We start from the raw sequence: 20,042 nt of genomic DNA, 5'->3' as shown, positions 1-20,042 counted from the left end.
ATGTTTCTGTCTCCCTATTAGATTATAAACTCTATGAGGACAGGAACGATCTATGAGGACAGGGACTATCTCTCTCATTTCCCAGTGTATGTGCATATGGTAAGTATTCAAATGAGAGCTCTTGAATAAATGAATGCTTTAAACGTCCTATTACCAAACACTTTCCCAGGTTGTTAGCAAATTCACTGTCCAATATCATCTCCTTTTTCTGCGGCTTCCTAGCTCCACTCCAATGCACTCTGCACCGACGATGCTACTTTAAGGTGACTGTCCCTCTCCCTCCATTGGAGCACCCGCGGTTGTACACTCACTTCGCAAGGAGGTTTGAGTATTAAGTGACATGAAGTAAGTAAAGTGACCCTGGTTGGTGCTTAATAAAAAGTACTATTATCCACATAAAAGAGACGCAGGTTGCTGCGGGGAAGGGGAGGAGAGTTCTCGAGCTACTGAGGGATGGGTCTCCCCGAGCTGACGAGGAGGCGTCCGAGAGTCAACCTGTGTAAGTGTTGGGGGCATGGGGTGGGGATGGGGGATCCGGGGCCCAGGGTCCGCGGAGTGAAAGCAGGGCTAGGCCCAGGCCCGGGAAGCTGTAGCCCTGTGCCCCGCTTGCCTATCCTCCGGACGAGCCTCACCTCCTGCACTTTCAGGTCCTCCAGAGTGGGCAGCTCCACTATCCCGGGCATGATGGCGGTAGCCCCGACCCCGAGGAGGTGCCCGCTGCCGCGTCGCCCACGTCTCCTTGAACTCCCCTTCCGACTGCCGTCGGCCACCTAGCATCTGCGCATGCGCAGCGGCGGCACGCAGGCGCACTCCTCTGCCCAACAGCGAGCCACAGAGCATGCGCAGAGCCAGGAAGTTCCGCGGACCCTGGGGGTGGGGCTTCGCCTCGGTTCCGCCTATCCCTCCTGGCTGTCATAGTGAGGCGAGATACAGAGACTAGTCTCCCAACGGCTGGAAGCTAGAGGCGGGCGCTATGGAGTACACGGGGAGCCAATATATTGGGGAATTTGTAGATGGGAGGTAAGGACCTCGTTTAATTCACTATGTCTTCAACATCCGTAACTGGGAAAAGCCGGCGGTCTTTCTGCCTCTGCAAAGGACTTCGTACCAGACACGTTCACAAACTTGATCCCTTTTAAACTTCAGGACAACCCTTTCAGATAGGAATGTTTATTCCCATTTTACAGTTCAGGAAAATGAGATCCAGAGAAGTGAAGTAACTTGCTCAAGGACGCGTATCTAATAAACAGCAGAGCTGAAATACATCCATTCCATGTATACCCGTATATATGTGTGTTTGCTAAATGCCAGTCTTACATATAGGGATAAGAATATTAAAAATGTCAAGATCCTTGCTCTTATGAAGCTTATCGTCTGGTTGGTATACTGCCAACAAACAGATAAATGAGAAGATAATTTCAGATATAATGTGCTCAAAGTCACCTAGTTGGCATTTGGCAGAGCAGGGATGAAAACCAGATCTGACTTCAGAGCCCATGTGCTTTCTACTATAGACCCCTGCTGCTGAGCCCCTGTAGAGGATGCATCTAGTTGGAGCAGTCCTGGAAGACTTCATGGAGGTGACAATATTTGAAATGGGCCCTGAAGGTTGAATAGGATCTAGGTGGGTGGAGATGCAAGGTGAAGAATGTTTCCAGGCAAAGGGAACAGCATGAGCAATAGCTCAGAGGGCTTATAAGGGAAAGAGCAGGCAGTTCAGCTTGGCTGGAGTGTAGAATGTGCCTGGAGGAGAGTGGGAGCCCAAGCTAGACAGGGGGGCTGTGCTCTTATGTAGAGAGATTTGAATACCATGTACAATTCTGTAGGTGGGAAGAGCCCCGGTGAGACCCTTGGTAGTGCTGGGCATTAGGAAATCTAATTTATTTCATCTCTGTATCCCTCCTCATAGCACATCGTCTGGCACACACTCAGTTAATGTTAGCCACATGAATGAATAAGAGAATGAATGAATGAATAATATTTGAGATATGGTCATCATACCCTTGCTAAGGATTGATGTCTTCATTATAAATTAGCTCTCTTTGTTCTTTCTAATTTACTTTGAATTTTAAATGAAGGCATTTTAGGACTTCCCTGGTGGTCTAGTGGTTAAGACTCCGCACTCCCATGCAGGGGCCGTGGGTTCGATGCCTGGTGGGGCAACTAAGATCCCACATGCTGCATGGTACGGCCAAAAAAATACATATATAAAATGAAGGCTTTTCACCTTGAACGAATAAAAGGAAAAACGGAAGGGAAGGAGAGGGAGAGGAGGAAGGGAAGGATTGAAAGAGGGATGGAAGGAGTCAGAGTGGAGGTGGGGAGATCAGGTCAGAGCCCATTGCCACTGTCTGGGTAAAAGGCACCAGGTCTCTGGGCCAAGGCAGAGGCAGTGGGGCTGCAGGAAAGAAAAAAATGTAGAAGTTGGGCGATTTCATTGCCAGGAGTTGGCAACTGATTGGCTCCTGGTCCCACTCAGAGACTGCATCCAATCCCAGCCCAGAGCCCACCTCCAGGCTTTGAACCTGGAGGATTCGGCTGCTTTGGCGGAGGAGAGGATGAGTTCTATTTGGGGTGGGCTGGAGATGTCTGTAGGTGGTCTGAATAATAGTGTCCAATTTGCAGTAAAAAAAAATAAAAATAAAAAAGAGGGGAGATGCCAAATCTCAGAGAAGGGTTTAGATGGAGACTATGTTTAGAAATGACAGATGTGATCTCAAGCAAAGAGGTAGAGGAAAGAAGAAGAGGAGGGGCTTCCCTGGTGGTCCCGTGGTAAAGAATCGCCTTACAATGCAGGGGACGTGGGTTCGATTCCTGGTCAGGGAACTAAGATCCCACGTGCCGCGGGGCAACTAAGCCCACGTGCCACAACTACTGAGCTGCACACCTCAACTAGAGAGCCTGTGCAGTGCAAACTACAGCACCCACGCACTCTGGAACCGGGTGCCACAACTACAGAGCCCACGCGCCCTGCAGCCTGCACACCACAACTAGAGAGAAGCCCGCCTGCTAGTAACGAAAGATCTCGCATGCCTCAACGAAGACCCCACGTGCCACAACTAAGACCCAATGCAGCCAAAAAAAAAATTTAAAGAAATAAAAAAGAAGAGGAGTTCTCTTTCCTTCTGTGTCTTGCAGCAAAGTAAAAGCAAAATAGTTTTTAAGCTCTTCTATACGTCAGGCATTCTATTCTATTATAGGTTCATAGCCATTAACGCAACAACTTTGCAGGGGTGTCATCATTATCCCTATTTTACAGATGAGAAACTCAGGCTTAGAAAGGTGGAGGTCACACAAGGTCACACAGGCATGGAGAGGTGGAGCCAGGTCTGGACTCCAGGCCTGCCCAGCTCAGAAGCTGTGCCTTAACCACAGCACTCTCCTGCTTGGGGCCTCTGTCATAGCGGCAACTTCTGTCATCCACTCAGGGAGTCCACTGGCCCTTCTGTTTCCTTCGTTTCTTACTTAGTAGATGTTCACAAGCACCTATTTAAGAAGAAACATGATTCTAGGAGCTGAGGATACCAAGGTCTTCCTCTCAAGAAGCTTTGATTAAATAGGGGAGATGAGGTATACAATTACGGTGCAAGGCGTCCAACGGAGGTACAAACAAAACCAAAAAGAAGTTCAGAGTTAAGAGAGGTAAATTCCAGCTAGTGGGGAAGAATGGAGAAGGAATGAAGGAATGAATGAAGGCATATTTCTTAAGCACTCACTATATGTCAGGCCCTTTACTAGGAAAACTGTTACCAGTATCTGGATTAATCTTGGGCATTAATCTCAGCCATTTCACACGTGAAGTAAGTGGTCCAGCTGGTTCCCTGCCCCATGCTCAGGTAGGGGGCCTGTCTTCTCCTGCATGGCACTGACCACGCATTATATAATTGCTAAACTGTGTCCCCCACTGAACTGTGAGCCCCTCAAGGACAAGGACTGCATCTACCTTGATCACTGTTGTGTCTGTATCGTATCCAACAGACTAGACTCAGCAAGGCATCTGGCATATAGCAGGTGTTCTGTAAATATTTCTTGGAAAAAAGGGAGGAACAAAGGAAGGAAGGAAAACAGAAAGGTTTAGGAAAGTCTCCAAGATGATACATCTAGGGCACAGTGAAGTAGGATTCAAATTCCTGTTTCCTATCTAAATTTCACACTTTTCCCAGTTTCCTACTTATGACGCAATGGGCAATGGTAGGCTGGTTGTGGGGGTTGGGGAAGACCCAGCATCAGCTACCAGGAAACCTGGCCCCCATCTCTGCCTCACAATGCTTACTGTGTGGCTTTGGACGCATTGTTCCCCTCTCTGGGCCTCCCAAGGGGGGCTTCCAGGGGCAGTGTGAACTCCAGGACAGTCACTACCTGAGAGAGAGGGAGAACAAAAAGACCAAACCCTGCATCCCCTTCAACACACAGCCCCTCTTACTTTTGAGCTTCGAGGGAAACAAACATTTTGTTTCTGAACGGAATATTGCTAGGACAATAATGTCCGAGGACGCTGAGGTTCCTGCTGGCTCTCCTGCACCCACCAGCTCTGATCCTCGAGCTTCCATGAGGGCTCAGTGACTTCCCTTTGTCCTTACAGGATGGAGGGTGAAGCCGAATACATCCTCCCTACCGAAACAAAATATGTTGGGGAAATGAAGGACGGCATGTTTCATGGCCAAGGAACCTTGTACTTCCCCAGTGGGAGCCGATACGATGCCATTTGGGAGAAAGGATTGGTTGTAAAGGTAATCAGCTGGGGAGGGAGTCTGCAGAGGGGAAAGCCTCAGACGGGAAGAGCCCCCTTGACACGTACCCTGCCCTCCCCCTCTGCTGCCCTCTTCTCCCTCCTCTTGATCTTCAGGGCTCTGGAATCCTCTCCCTCTGGATCCAGAAGGGCTCCTGGACAGGCCATGATGAGTTTGAATCCTATTATGTCACCAACTGTGTGACGTTGAGCCCATGACCTCCCCTTTCTGAGACTCATGTTTCTTGTCTATAAACTGGGACAATGGTTGTATTAGTATCATATTGCTGCTGTAACAAATTACTATAAACTCAGTGCCTTCAAGCAACAGAAACTTACTATCTTATGGCACTGGACATCAGAAGTCTACAATAGGTCAGCAGTGCTGCATTCCTTCTGGAGGCTCTGTGGGAGGATCCACTTCCTTGCCTTTTCCAGCTTCTAGAAGTTGCATGCATTCCTTGGCTCATGGCCATGCACCCCTCTGACCTTCACTTCCATCATCACATCTCCTCTCCCTCTGCTTTTATCATCACCTCGTCTTCTCTCACTCTGACCCTCTTGCCTCCCTCTTATAAGGGCCCCTGTGTTTACACTGGGCCCACCTAGATAATCCAGGATAATCGTCCCACTTCAAGATCCTTGACTTAATCACGTCTGCAAAGTCCCTTTTGCCATGTAAAGTTAACACATTCATAGGTTCAATGATGAGACGTGTACATCTTTGGGGAACCATGATTCCACCGGCCACAAGAGCACTCGGCATCTCCTAGGCTGGTTATGAGAATAAATGAGGCGATATATGTGAACACTCTGCTCGGTACCTGGCACACAGTAGGCGCCCAATAAATGTTAACTCCACCATTACTATTGTGATGAATCATCTAAGCCAGGAGTTCTCAGCCTGGGATTTGTGGGCCACGGGTAGAATTCAGGGAGTCAATGAAATCTCCCAATTTATATACAAAAGCTTCTGTGTACATGTGACTATAATTTCTCCAGAGAAAGGATCTATAACTTTCACGGGATTATGGGTGTGTACAGGGGCTGGCTCATGACCTAAAAAAAGGTTAAGAAACACGCCTCGCTTTACAGCTTGGAGAATCTAAGCCCCAGGAAGGGGATGTGACTTACCCAAGGTCACCCAGTGAATTAATAGTATTGGAATTTCCACCCATGTTTCCTGATGCCCAGGCCAATGCGATGTCTGCATCCTGACGCTTCCTTTAGCACTAAGGCGGCAAAAGCTGAATGTACATGTTTGGACAAAGAGCCATGACTGAGGGCTCTGAACTTTCAAGCCGTGATAATAATAAAAGAATAATAGTAACATTTACTGACTGTTTACTATATGCCAGCCCTATGTTAAATGCTTTTCATGTACTATCTCACTGACTCTCATTGAATCAATCCTATTAAATATACAGCATTATTTTCCAACTGGACGAAGGAGGAAACCGAGGGCCACCGAGGATAGGTCATCTGCCCAAGATCACACAGTGAGTTGCATAATTAGGGTGCCAGGACTTCATAACCACTCCTCCTAATCACCGCAGCCGTGATAGCTGTGATAGTCATCACTTCTTTCCTATGGCAATGAAAAAGCCACCCTTTCCCTTGACTTTTGTCCTTCTTGGCAAGTGGCCTGTGGGTTCCTCAGACCTGTGTGTGTGCTCCTTATCTTCCAGGGCACGTACACCTTCTCAGACGGGCTGCAGTATGATACTGAGAACTGGCATTACTGTGACAGCTACGATCGGAGGTTTTACACTGAGATCTGCTATGGCTTGAAGCCCACAGGTACCCAGGCACCCTTCTTTCCCTTCACACCCAAACGGAGAGGAAGGTGAAAAACGGTTCTAAATAAATGGGCTGTGGCCCACTGAAGTAACCCAGCCAAAGGAGAGTAGTAGGGAGCAGGGTCACAGAATGCAGAAGCGCCAGGTTCTAGAATCAGAAAGGCCAGTCCTCAAATCTCAGCTCCCCTGTACCAGCTGGGGACCAAGAGCAGCGCCTCCACCTTTCTGTGCCTCAGTTTTTCCTCTGCAAAATGGGACAATAGCATCATTTGCCCCACGTGTCTCATAAATAAGATCACTCGTATCAAGTGCTTACAGCGGCGTCTTGCACGCGCAACAGGTGCCCAGTACCTCTCAGCTGCCGTCACGCATCAGATCAGCTGTGGCACCGACGTGGAACGGCACCCATGGAGCGTGTGCTCTGTGCACCGGGTGCCGGGTGAGGCCCTCTATTATCCCTGTCTCATAGAATCGCCAGATGACCCTGCCACGTCTGCCTTCCTAGTCCCACGTCACAGAGGAGGAAGCTGAGTCCACATGGTCCAGACATGTTTCCGGGGGCAGAGCTCCCAGGGGAGCCCATGTCTTCCTCTCTGAGGTCCCCTGCATCATGCCATGTCCCTGCAAAACTCGAGTTCCATCACCGAGGGCGACATCGGGGCTAGAGTCTGGATTCTGACAGCTTAAGGGGCTTATCCTGTGTTTCTGAGACTCGTGTGAGGTCAGCTGAACCTCAAGAGGCTAGATTTTGGCACAACCTAGACAACATATCCAAATGTGGGAAGATGCCGTGGTAAACTGTAAAAAAAAAAAAAAAAAAAAAATCCTATCACGAGATAATGTGGTGTAGTTGACAGAGCAGAGAGCTGGAAGGTCAGGGTTGGGGTCCTAGCATTTCCTCCTCAGTAGCTGGATGAGCCTGGGCAGCTCAACCTCCCTGAGGACAGAAAGCTCCAGAAAGCACTCAGGGTCGGAGTCAGTCAGTGCAAACTCTGGCTTTGTGACCTGGATCAGATAGTTGACCAGGTGAGACTCCTTCTCTCCCGTTGCTCTCCTGACACCTCACTCTCCCACTTTCTTTCTATCCCGTCTCCTTTGCAGCTCCTCCTCCCCTTAATTATTAATTTTGGGGTTCCCCACGGCTCTCTGGCTTACGCCCTCCCCTGTCATCATTCTGTGCCTGCTCCCTACAAGTTGATTCACTTTGAAGCCTTCATTTAATTGGAATCAAATTGAAATCAAAATCCCTGAGTCTCAGATTCCTGCGTCCAGCTTCCCCAACACCTACGTTTGGTTGTCCCCCAATTTGCACTGAGTTCATCACCTTCCTCACCAGCCGCCTCTCCCCCGAGGATTGCTCCCCCAGAGACGGTCACTGCCCCCCACCCCCAGCCGAGAAAAGCCTAGTCCTGCCTCCTCCTACCCCCGTGTGCTATCCACCACCTAGTCCTACGGATTCTGCCTCTAAAATATATCCATTTGTTCATTAAACAAATATTTACCAAGCACCGCCATGTGCCAAGTCGAGTTTCTTCATCCTCTCTGCCGCTGCCCTCTTCCAGACCTCCATCCTCTGCCCTTCTTTGCCTGATCTCCTAAGAGCCACGCTTGACCCCCTCTGGGCCATTCTCCACCCTGTGGTCACTTTCATCTTTGAAAACCGTGAATCTGATTGCCGTCAGCCCTTCAGTGCCTCCCCACGACCCTGAAGATAAGGTTCCACACTCTTAAAAGGACCAGCGCGCTCTGGCTCTTGTGACGTCCCCAGCCTCATCCCTCGCTCCCTACCCTTCTCGAATGTTCTCTCTGCTCCTCCAAGAGACCGTGCTCTTGCCTTTCCCTCTGCCTGGAATGCTCTAACCCTCTCACTTCACCCAAATAACTCCTTCCCACCCTTCAGGTCTTAGCTTAATGCCCCTTTCCTGGGACCCTCCCCTGAATTCCCAGACTAGGCAAGTGCTCCGCATGAGAAATCACAGAGCAGCCACGATCCCCTCCCCCAGCTCTGTCACGAGCGTCTCTCATGAGGAGCTGACTGTGAGCTCCTTGAGAGCAAAGGCTCTGTGTCCCCAGTGCTCAGCACATTGCCTGGCACGTAGGAGGTGCTCGATAAAGAGTTATCCTCAAACAGGGACAATAATATTGACATCACAGTAGGACGGGATGGGTGCACTTAGGGTAGTTACAGCAATGCTGTTCACAGACGTTCCCTGAGCACCTGCTCTGTGGCAGACATTGGCTGGGCCCTGGGGCACCAAGAGCTTCGAGGACACAGTCTCTGCCTTCACATAGCTGCCAAGTCTGGATGCCACCGGAGAACCTTGTAAATGGCTCCCCCTGGCTTAGCGATGACTTTGTCATGAGCTCTTCACCCCAGCTGAGTCCTGTAGGCAAAGAGCTCCTGGCCTCAGGCCCTCAGCTGTCACACAGCTTAGGTTTTGCCAAAGCTGTGTCTCTGCCAGTCTTGAGGCAGTGCACAAGCTTCCCGCAGCCACGCCTTCTCCTCCAGCGGCTCCTGGCTCAGCAGCTTTATCCCAAGTGCGCACTTCCTTCCCAAGTCCCTCGGCGCTCTGCTCACCTCTCCAAGAGCCCCCCTCTCAGCCTCGGCGGCAGGCATTGTTAGGGCCCGGGGAGGGGGAGGGTTAAGGCTTCCCTTCTCCTCTCTGGGCATCCAGGAGATGGGCTTTGGCAGGAGGCTTCGGGGAGAGAACGGCTGTAAAGCGCTTGCGTGGAGTGCGCCCTCAGTGACCATCAGCCAATAGTGTACCTGCTTATCATCGTCAGCCAACCTCAGGGCACCGCTGTGTGCGGGACCCTGAGCTGTGAGTGTGGTGCTGCGCTCGGCAGGCATCCAGCCCTCCGTCCAGAGGACAGGGAAGTACAGACCCACTAGTAGAAGGAAACCAAGAAGCTACTTATTCCAACCTTATCTCCTTTCCTCAGGCCTCAGCGTCCAAGAGAGACAACACACAGGGGTTATGACCTTAAAGGTACACTGACTCCTCTTTCCCTCCTGGTGGTTCCAATGTCCCCGGTCCTGGGAGGCGGTGCTCAGGCCCTCTCCTCCCCTGATGTCAGCACCTTAACGAATAGGCTACAGAGCTCAGTATCTAACCTTGGGCAAGTTATTTGACCTCTCTGAGCCTCAGTTTTCTTATCTGTAAAATGGGACCACAGGGTTGCTATGAGGATTAAACGAAATAGTAGGAGTCAAGCACTTAGCACAATGCCTGGCAGCTATTTTGGTAGTTTTGGTCAGGGTTCTTCATCACCTGATCCTTGCCCACCTGACCCGTTTCTTCCCTGCTGTTTTCCTTACACACACCCTGTTCCACAAGGCTTCCTGAGCGAGGCATGAAGGCTCATGTCTTGTGGCCTTTGCTCACACCTTGAATGCCATTCCTCTCCCAGACATGCCTTTCTAGCTATGTGGCCGACTCTGACACATCTTCAGGGTCTCTCTGATTCCAGAGCCTGTGCCCTTTTCATGGTGTCCCTAGAAATAGAGGATGGGGTCAAGGGAAGAAGATAGGGGGCTGTCCACGTCTCATCATTGAACCTATGAATGTGTTAACTTTACATGGCAAAAGGGACTTTGCAGATGTGATTAAGTCAAGGACCTTGAAGTGGGGAGATTATCCTGGATTATCTAGGTGGGCCCAGTGTAATCACAGGGGTCCTTGTAAGAGGAAGGCAGGAGGGTCAGAGTGAGAGAAGACGAGGTGATGATAAAAGCAGAGGGAGAGGAGATGTGATGATGGAAGTGAAGGTCAGAGGGGTGCATGGCCATGAGCCAAGGAATGCAGGCAACTTAGTTCCCCAGAACCTACTCATGGAGCCATTTTCAGGAAGTTACTCACGGAGCCATTTTCAGGGAGTTCCTCTGGGGCCCTGTGTGTGGTGCTTTTGCTCTGTACCCTGATAGGGAGTGTGTGGTCTAGAAATGGGGCCGGATTGTCACATGAGCAACCAGCCAAAAGTGGACTTTAGGTTGGGACTGGGTTTGGCCTTGGTGGTGAGTTAATGATCCATGATATCCTTTCAAGGTATCTCTCAACTCACCAATATGGACCCGCCTAGAAAAATCCCTCCAGGCTGTTATGACTGCGGAGACGGCTTCTATAACCCGACCACGAGGATTGTCAAGGACTATAAGAATCGCTTTCTGAGAAATGCAGGTATGTGGCACATGTTTTGTCTTCTCTCATCACACGTAGGTTTGGTCTATGGCCATACCACCCTGAATGTGCCCGATCTCGTCTGATCACATGTAGGTTTGTGCACACGTGCACGCATTTAGCGAGAAAGAAGCTTTTGCCAATAACTGATGGTCCGAAAATTGACAAAAGCTGATTGTCTGAATGTTTCACTCTTTGGAATTCTCATGGCTGACAAGTCTATACATAGTCACAGAGTAGGGCAGAGGACATTAGTGGTCTAAATGTGACAGCACATAAGTGTAGCACTGAAAGGATTCAAGTACTTATCTTTGCATGCTTCCCTGCAGCTAATAAGTGCCTGCCGTATGCTAGACACTCTGCTTGGTCTGGGCACCAAAGCTAGCCACAAACCCCTTCCTCGTGGAGCTTATGTTTGGCAAATAGCAGACAAGTACTATGAACAGTTAATTGCATCATGGAATAAGCATAGTGAAAGGGGAAAACATGGCCCTAAATGGTGGTGGGGGGTAGTGGAGATGGGAATGGGGTCCCAGAGAGGTGGGAATGATGCTGTGAGAGCACAAAGAAGTGGTACCTAATCCAGAACTGGAAATTCCGAGAAGGATTCAAGAAGGAAATAGCTAGCCTGAGGCCCAAAAAATGATGCGGAGTTGACCCTAAGGTGTGGGGAGAGGTCTTTCGGCCAGAGGAAGCAGCACAGGTAAAGGCCTGGGAAGTGAGTGATGCCACGTGGTCCAAGATGACTGCTGGCCCCTCAGCCTGGGGAGTACCTTGGAGGATCCAGAACCTCAGTTTGGTGAGTGAACGCAAGCTGATCAGACTGAGAAGGACTGACTTACAGTGACCAAACTTACAAGAGGTCAGTGTACAAATAAGAACAAGAACATTTTCCTTTAACACCGTGATTCCTAACCCTTCTCTTTTCTAGAGTCATAGTCCCACTAGGAATAACCAAAACTATGTACCCTCTTTGTAGAAAAATGCCCACATATGCACACACACAAATATATATGTGTACACACACATACACACACACACACACATATGCATTTTGCATATAGTCTTAAGGGGTTGATGGTTGCCCTAAAGACCCAGGTCAAGAAACCCTACTGTGTCGTGAGAAAGAAACTGCCAGGTAGACCAGAAGGCCTGGGTTGGCTGCTGAGGGTCTCCACTCCCTGTAGGGAAATTTACTCAGTAATTCAGTGATGATCAGAAAGTTGCCTTGTGGTGCTGGAATAAGCGCAAAGGGAATCGTCATCTGATGTTGTGGCTGAATCCTGGAGCTGAGATACCCCTTGCCCACTGGGTGCTCCTGGGGGAACATGGCAAATGCTTGTATTCCAAGTCCCTGGCACTTTTCTCTGACTTCTCGTCTTCCGTTAACAGAGGGTACTATACAGAACACTAATTCTGCTGGATATAAATAGGCTCCCGTGAAGTTTCTTGATCAAATCAACTAAGGAGATACTGAGTTAAGTAATACTAAACAGTTTCACTTACGGAAGGGCTTCTCAGGACCTTTTAAATGCTGGTATACTTTGTAGTTTTCCTTCCCGGCACTTATTTCAACTGTAATTAAATACTCACTTGTGTAATGAATTGCTCACTGTCTGCCTCTCCCACTAGACGGTAAGGTGCCTGAGAGCAGGGACTCTGTCTGTCTTGTACCTGTCCAGTGTCCAGTCAGAAAAACAAAGAATTTAATATCAGGAAATTGGTTAAGTAAGTATTGGAGAGCTGAAAAATCAAAAGGAAGCCATTGAGGTGACAGAGAGAGTAACTGCAGGAAGCAGCTACCACCTCAAAACTGGTGGGGGGAAGCAAGAGATTGGGTCATTAGAATGTAGATTGATAGAGGCCCCCCCAACCAGGAGCTGCATCCCAGACTTGCGAGGAGGGGGCACTGCCCCGGAGGGCCTCTGGAGAAAGCACAAGGACGCTGATTCGAGGAGTGTGGGGAAAGCTGGAAACAGGAAGTGAAAGGCCACTGCTGAGACACTGTCCAGAACAACAAACAAAATAGGAAAGAGCGTGTCCCCTCCCCCTCTGTCTGCCTTAGAAGCACCTGACTGGGGGCCAGCTGGCAAAGGAGAAATCTCCTCCACGTGGTCCCAGTCCCAGCATCGCCAAGCAGAGTGTAGAAAGGTGGGTTTGGAGTTGAGAGTCAGTAGCTTCGTAACTGGCCCCATCAGCTGCTTTTTGTTGCTCAGCATCCAAACACACTCTTCTCTGCTGCAAAGATAACACATTTATGCTTTTTTGTATTACAAGTTGCAACTATCCTTCCTACTAATCCAAAGATGCTCTCACCACCTCCTCGGAGAGGGGAGACCTTAAACCCAATAGACGTTGCATCCAGCTTTGAGTGATGTTATCCCTTGACAGTCCTGCCTAATCTACAACCTACACGCCACTGCCAAGAATCTTCCTATAACATATTAAGGGGAAAAGAGGAAAGAAGAGAAAAAAAATTAGTTAATAAAAGCAAATATGTAGATAGGTCAATGATAGAGATACTGTTATACATAAACATACAAGCAAGGAAGAAAAGCTGTATCTTCGATACAGTCCTCTTTCTATAACTGGTCATGAGGCTGTAGTTAATACTTATAAATTCCTTTTTCTATTATAAATTCCATGTTCCATTTGCTTTCTGCCCACATTTCAGTTGGTCTGGTTTTTTAACAGGTAGGGCGACCCCAACCTTCATCCTTGAGGGGTCTGAATCCTTACTGGTCCTGCCTTTTTTGGTTGTTTTGTTGGTTGGTTTAGTTTTGCATTCATTTTAGTATTGGCAGTGGAAGTACTAAGAGGTGCCCTAGAGAGCCCCCTTGGGTTCCATACAGCATCTCCTGTCCCCAGTAACAGCAACCCAATTTCTACCTGGCAATCGAGATCCCTCACTCCAGCCAGAAATGTATTCCCCTACTTTGCCTGTTGTTTCAGTGGCATAAGGTGCCAAAATGGCTAGGCGGCTGTTTCTACTTCCAATTCAATCGAACCATTGTTGTATCAATTGGTGGGACCATTTCTTCTTGAGAACTAAGGCCTCTGAACCAGTAAAGTTTAAAGTTACAGGAGAAAGGAAGCAACATTTTTTCTCAAAAACTGGCACACTGCTGTAGCTCCAGCACCAAGCACAGACCCAAGGCACATATTAGGCGCTCATTAACTGTATATGAAAAAATTAAATTAAGGAATGAGTGTGTACTGTGAATCTCTACCAGAGAGATATATTTACATCATTTACTAAAATTATTTGACCATAAAATTAGTTGGGAGATGGGGCAGCAGGGAGAATTTTTATGGCACTAGTGTTTGGGGGAATTCTTTCTTCAGTTGTTGTACAACCGATGCATTTTCAGTTTTCTAGATTTGAATTGTATTGCAGTCTTGCCTCACTGAGAGGACATGCTGGTCCTGTGCAGGTTCACAGACTAGTGGAAAAGACAGATACAGAAAACTATAATCACAATATCATGTGATGTGGGCCCTGGTGGGGGGAAGCCCTGGAGAATGGTGGGAGGGGGATGGGGAGGGAGAATTGATCACCTGTCCGGGATGGAGGGTGTCAGTCAGGAAAAAGGTCCCAGAAGTGATAGCTCTTTTTTTTGGCTGCGCCACATGGCATGTGGGATCTTAGTTCCCCAACTAGGGATCAAACCCGCGCCCCCTGCAGTGGAAGTGCAGAGTCCTAACCACTGGACCACCAGGGAATTCCCCAGGTGATGGGTCTTAAAGGATGAGTAGGGGCTTCATAAACAGGGTCGTTGGGGAAGGACATTCCAGGCACAGGGAACAGCATGGGCAAAGACACGGAGGCATGAATATGCATGGTGTGGCTGGGGAATCAGAAATTGTGGTTCCCAGAATCCTGTGGGCAAAAGCCATGCTTGATGATAAACTTTAAAATGCATCATGGGAGGGGCTTCCCTGGTGGCGCAGTGGTTGAGAGTCCGCCTGCCGATGCAGGGGACGTGGGTTCGTGCCCCGGTCCGGGAAGATCCCACGTGCCGCGGGGCGGCTGGGCCCGGGAGCCGTGGCCGCTGCGCCTGCGCGTCCGGAGCCTGCGCTCCGCAAAGCGAGAGGTCACGGCAGTTAGAGGCCCGCGTACCGCAAAAAAAAAAAAAAAAAAAAAAAAATGCATCATGGGAAAAAAAATAAAATAAAATAAATAAAAATAAAATAAAATGCATCATGGGGATGCACAGAGGATTTTAGGGCAGTGAAAATACTATGGATGATACTATGATGATGGATACATGTCATTATACATCTGTCCAAACCCATAGAATATACAACACCAAGAGTGAACCCTAATGTCAACTAAGGACTTTGGGTGATTATGTAGGTGAACCTACATGTGTCCATGTAGGTTCATCAGTGGTAACAAATGTACCATCTGGTGGGAAATGTTCATAATGGGGGAGACCGTGCATGTGTTGGGCAGGGAATATATGGGCAATCTCTGTACCTGCCTCTCAATTTTCTTGTGAACCTAAAGCTGCTCTTAAAAATTAAGTCTTTTAAAAAACTGCTTCGGGGAAGGGAAGGCCATTCTTAGAAGGGCAGACACTGATTATTGTTTGGGTGACAAATATTTATTGACCAGTTGCTATGGGTCGGGCTCTGTGTTAGGCATGAAGGTGACAGCGGCATCCTAGAGGCTCTCAGGCAGCAAGAGAAAGTGACAGTGAAATGGATCGTGACAGTTCAGAGTTGCTGCAAGAGAACCTGGTGCGGATCCCAAACCCTGGAGGCCAGCAGGCCAGGGAGGTTTTCTGGAAAAAGCAAGACCTAATGTGAAACCTAAATAAGAGCAGACAAGTGCATCAGGGTTGGGAAGAGTGTTAAAGGCAGAGGAACAGGATGTGCAAAGGATTAGAGACGGGGGAGAATGCCACACATCTCAGAGGCTACAGGTCGTTCAGGAGCGTGAGACACCAATATGGCAGGGGAAAAAGAGCAGGAGAGGAGGCCCAAGGGGGCAGGAGGAAAGACCACAGGTGTCTTTTCACCTGAGGGCCGTGGGGGAGTAAGGGAGGGTTTTAGGCGAGTGGAATAGTAACTGATTTGTCCATTAGAAAGATTTCTCTCGGGCTTCCCTGGTGGCGCAGTGGTTGAGAGTCCGCCTGCCAATGCAGGGGACGCGGGTTCGTGCCCTGGTCCGGGAGGATCCCACATACCGCGGAGCGGCTGGGTCCGTGAGCCATGGCCGCTGAGCCTGCGCATCCGGAGCCTGTGCTCCGCAACGGGAGAGGCCACAGTGGTGAGAGGCCCGCGTACCGCAAAAAAAAAAAAAAAAAAAAAGAAAGAAAGATTTCTCTTGTTACATTAGAAAAGGAGCCAGAGGAAGGAAATGGGAGATCCTTCCATCAAGATGGCAAGAGAGGGGCATCTGACGGGCTATGGGCCCTGGGTTCCAGGCTACCTGCTGGCTGACCCTGGGCCAGTGCCTTCCCTCTCTGGGCCCCTTTCTCTTCATCTGCAAAATGAGATGGTTGAACTGGATAATTTCTAGGGCACTTCTAACCTTAAGAGTCTATGATGGAGGAGGAAGGGAGCCAAGGGGTATTTTGGTCCTGATATTATAGGACAGATCAAGTTCGGAGTGTCCTGGAAACCACTAAAAAGGGGTCTCTGTTAGTAGCCACCTGGTCATTACCCTTGACTCACCTCCCCTTGCCGGGGACTGCTGTGGCCTTCTGTCCATCTTCTGTTTTCCCCCGGGGCCCTTTCTCCCCTGCATCCCAATCTGCCCCGTAAACGGCGCTTCCTGTTGGCGTCCTGGAGGCTCAGGACTGCTGGCTGCGGGGGGCCTGCGGCGGGTGACTGAGGCCATCCCAGAGTAAACACAGTGGCCTAAGCCGCTGCTCTTATGAGGCACATGCTACCTGGGTGGGTCAGAGCCAGGAATGCTGTTTTATAGGCGGTCCCAGGCTGAGGCACCAGCAGGAGGGTCGCCTTTCGCCCTGAACTGCCTCGGCCCCTCACCATCTTGAGCTGGCTTCTTTTCCCCCTGGGCAGAGAGAAAGCCCTGGACGGCTGAGCTACAAATTGCTAGGCTGTGAGCACGCTTGACAGATCCAGGTTTGCTAGACTTGGGTTTGCAAGTGTGCCTTTCTTAACTAGAAAGGACGGTACCTACTGCTGCATCACTGTGAGAGTTTAAACCCATCCTCCCGCGCATCCAAAAGGCTCTGGGTGCCCGCAGCGTGCCAGGCTTTGGGGAGCAAGGCAGGCAAGAATCCTCTCAAACTGTGGCTCTCAAACCGTTGGACCTTGGCTCGTATCAGGAATGATTTACATCGTGACCCAGAACACACACAGACTCACACTCACGTATGTATTCTTCCATGAGATGCGCTGGGATAGTTTCTATTCAGTTTTTGGGGGGGGGTTTTGGCCTTACAGTGCAGCACGTGGGATCTTAGTTCCCTAACCAGGGATCGAACCCGCACCCCCTGCATTGGAACTGTGGAGTCTCAACCACTGGACACCCAGAGAAGTCCATATTTTCTATATTCAGTTTTTTAAAATGATGGTTGCTATGCACTAAATTTATTTCACAACTTTCTTAAGGGTCAGGACCATTGTTCTAGGCAGCCTTCCCTGACCAACCCCTCCCTCCCCGTCCCCCGGCCTCTCTCCATCCTGTCTGTGTGAGATGTCCCTCCTCTGTGCTCCCACAAGCCTCACAGCACTTAGCCCATGACAGTAGAAGAATCTCTATTTGCCTGTCTTCCCCACTAGACTAAGAGCTTCTTGAGGGCGGGGACCATGTGTCTGTGTCTGATTCAGCCCTGGGTGTTCTGCACCTCACACGGGTCCCACAAGTTGGAGGTGATTCAACGTTTGTGAAAGAAAAGCAGGCAGGCGAGCAGAGGACCTGCCTATAAGTCCCTCCGATTCTTCACCAAGTTATACAGAATTCAGTCCCTGGCCAATAACAGACAACTTATTTTCAATAATAAACATAAGCCATTATATTTCTCTGCACCTCCAAGTTTGTAAAGCTTAAAAGCTTAAGCATTAGAGATCTCACACCAGTGGCTGTCAAGCCAAAGTTTTTGTTTGGCTGGTGCCATGTTTGAAATGGCATGGGTCTGGGCACCAACAGGGGGCAAGCACTGCCCGGGTTCCCACCACTCCCTGCTGTCTGACCCCCATTAGCACCTGTCATTGTTTGGGGGCGGGGGTCACGCCATGCCGCAACTTGCAGGATCTTAGTTCCCCAACCAGGGATTGAACCCCGGCCCACGCAGTGAAAGCACCGAGTCCTAACCACTGGACCGCCAGGGAATTCCCAGCATCTGTCATTTCTTTAAGGTACCCACCTTAAAGCCTTTGAGCTTATGACCCCTGCATCTCCTGGGAACTCTACATGCATCCTGTGAGCTGGGAATGGGTGTGTCCTGAGATTAGGAATCCAGGTCAGGGAGTGATGAATGACAGACTGGTGATGGCGAAGCCGGAATTCTAACCCACTCCCATCTTCCTACAAGTCCTGCGGTCTTTCCACTCCACCCTGATGCTGCCTCTCTTGGGACCACACAACCATAAAAGACAGCAACTCAATGTAGGCAATATTGCAATTAATACAGCAGACACAAAACAAAACAGAGACTGAGTTAGGAGCTCCCTCCCACAGGAGGCTTGAGAGCGGGAAGAGGTCAGAGAGATAGCGTGGTGTGGTGGAGAAATGCCCAGGACCTAGAATACACACATCCGGCTGTCCTCTGGTCCCCAGATCCACCACTGGCCAGCTAGGTGGCCATGGCTAGCTTACTTCTTGTCTCCTCTTGGAGCCTGTTTCCTCATCTGTAAAATGAGCGTTATAGCAGTACTCAATCGGGAGGAATTGTGGTTAGAAAAGATGGAGTTAAGTAAGCAAAGTACATAGCACGGTACCCAGCTCAAGGCACGTGTCCAGTGATCGGGAGTTGTGGCTGTTATCATTGTACTGATTACTGACTCAAGCCGGGGGAGAGAGAGGCGAGTAAGCCCTGGGGTTTGTTAAGACTTCTCTAGGTGTTTGAGAGAGGAGAAGGCTCTGAGGGGACATGTGATCGGACGTGCTAGGTCTCTCTGCCTCCTCAGGGTTTTGCTGGGGACATGAAATCCTGCTGAAACTCCGGGGTCTGCAGACTCTTGATTATGGTGTTCAGAGTCCCAGTCTACCTTTCACCCCCCTGTCTCTTCCCACCCCACGGTCCAGCCCAAGCAGACTGGCTGCCCTCCATTGATCAACATGGCTCTCTTCTCACATTGAATGTTCCCCCCGCTGAGAATGCCCTGCCCCCTCTCTCCCCCCTCACAGTCCTCATCTCTCCATGCTCAGCACACAACAGAAGGCCATGGTTCACCTGCAAGCCCAGAGGAATGGCATGCAGCTTCACCTGCACGTCCACAGCTCAGGGTCACAAAGCTGGGAAAGGAATGCACGCCGAGGAGGCTCCTTACCAGGCCCTGGCTTAGCGCCTTACCTGCTTATCTCTGCTCTCCCCAGCACCCCAAGTGGGGAATTTTCAGGAGTCAGAGTTTGCAATGAGAAGATCTGGTCTCAAGGAGGTTAATAACTTGCTCCCAGTCACACAGCTGGCAACAGAGTCGAGTGGGACCCAACTCTGCCCAAACCCTGTTCTTTTCCTTCTTCTTGCCAGCTTTGTGTCCTAGCTTATTCTTTCTTTTTTTATATATATTTTTAAATTAATTTATTTATTTTTGGCTGCTACTCTGCGTTACGGCGCGCAGGCTTCTCATTGCGGTGGCTCCTGTTGCTGCAGAGCATGGGCTGTAGGTGCGCGGGCTTCAGTAGTTGTGGCACATGGGCTCAGTAGTTGTGGCTCGCGGGCTCTAGAGCTCAGGCTCGGTAGCTGTGGCGCACGGGCTTAGTTGCTCCGCGGCATGTGGGATCTTCCCGGACCAGGGCTCAAACCCACGTCCCCTGCATCAGCAGGTGGATTCTTAACCACTGCACCACCAGGAAAGTCCCTGTCCTAGCTTATTCTTTACTCGGCATCTCCGCTCCCAGACGGGGCTGTGTCTCATTCACAGGTGCTCCTGCATCAAGCACAGTTCCTGGTACCAGCGGTGGAGCTCAGTGATGCTCTAAATGAATGAAAATGTCCATCTGAGAGTCTTGAGACAGGAACACTACAGTCCCCAAATGAGATGCTACCTTTTCCATAAAGGGTCCTTTACAGACTGTGGGCCAGTAGGAAACATTGGAAGACATTTGGGATAGTTACCTTTAACATAGTGGGAAATTGGGAGATTAACTCTAACCCTTAGCCCTCCTACTCTCCCCTTTCATTCCTCTCAGGAGGC

At 49.7% G+C, this 20,042-nt stretch overlaps 2 protein-coding genes across 13 annotated transcripts in view; one reads left to right on the top strand and one right to left on the bottom strand.

Annotated features, from left to right (window-relative positions):
- Positions 1 to 833, bottom strand: part of NDUFA8 (NADH:ubiquinone oxidoreductase subunit A8) — a 54,518-nt gene extending 53,685 nt beyond the window's left edge. For 4 of the 11 annotated variants that reach the window (XM_067040807.1, XM_067040806.1, XM_067040808.1 and 1 more), the window contains exon 1: positions 633 to 801. In XM_067040807.1, the coding sequence (XP_066896908.1) occupies positions 633 to 683 (51 nt within the window). In that variant the 5' untranslated portion in view covers positions 684 to 801. Of the gene's footprint in view, positions 1 to 632 lie in introns of all 11 variants that reach the window. The other 7 variants (XM_067040811.1, XM_067040812.1, XM_067040813.1 and 4 more) reach the window with 5 other exon arrangements.
- Positions 834 to 960: 127 nt separating this feature from the next.
- Positions 961 to 20,042, top strand: part of MORN5 (MORN repeat containing 5) — a 34,356-nt gene continuing 15,274 nt past the window's right edge. The window contains exons 1-4 of one of the 2 annotated variants that reach the window (XM_059073169.2): positions 961 to 1,020; positions 4,583 to 4,730; positions 6,418 to 6,529; positions 10,575 to 10,706. In XM_059073169.2, the coding sequence (XP_058929152.1) occupies positions 974 to 1,020; positions 4,583 to 4,730; positions 6,418 to 6,529; positions 10,575 to 10,706 (439 nt within the window). In that variant the 5' untranslated portion in view covers positions 961 to 973. The remainder of the gene's footprint in view (positions 1,021 to 4,582; positions 4,731 to 6,417; positions 6,530 to 10,574; positions 10,707 to 20,042) is intronic. The other variant, XM_067040814.1, reaches the window with a different exon arrangement.

The sequence above is a fragment of the Kogia breviceps genome, chromosome 8 (genome assembly GCF_026419965.1).
Source record: "Kogia breviceps isolate mKogBre1 chromosome 8, mKogBre1 haplotype 1, whole genome shotgun sequence".
NCBI classification, from domain to species: Eukaryota; Metazoa; Chordata; class Mammalia; order Artiodactyla; family Physeteridae; genus Kogia; species Kogia breviceps.
This window is presented reverse-complemented; position numbering and strand designations above follow the sequence as displayed.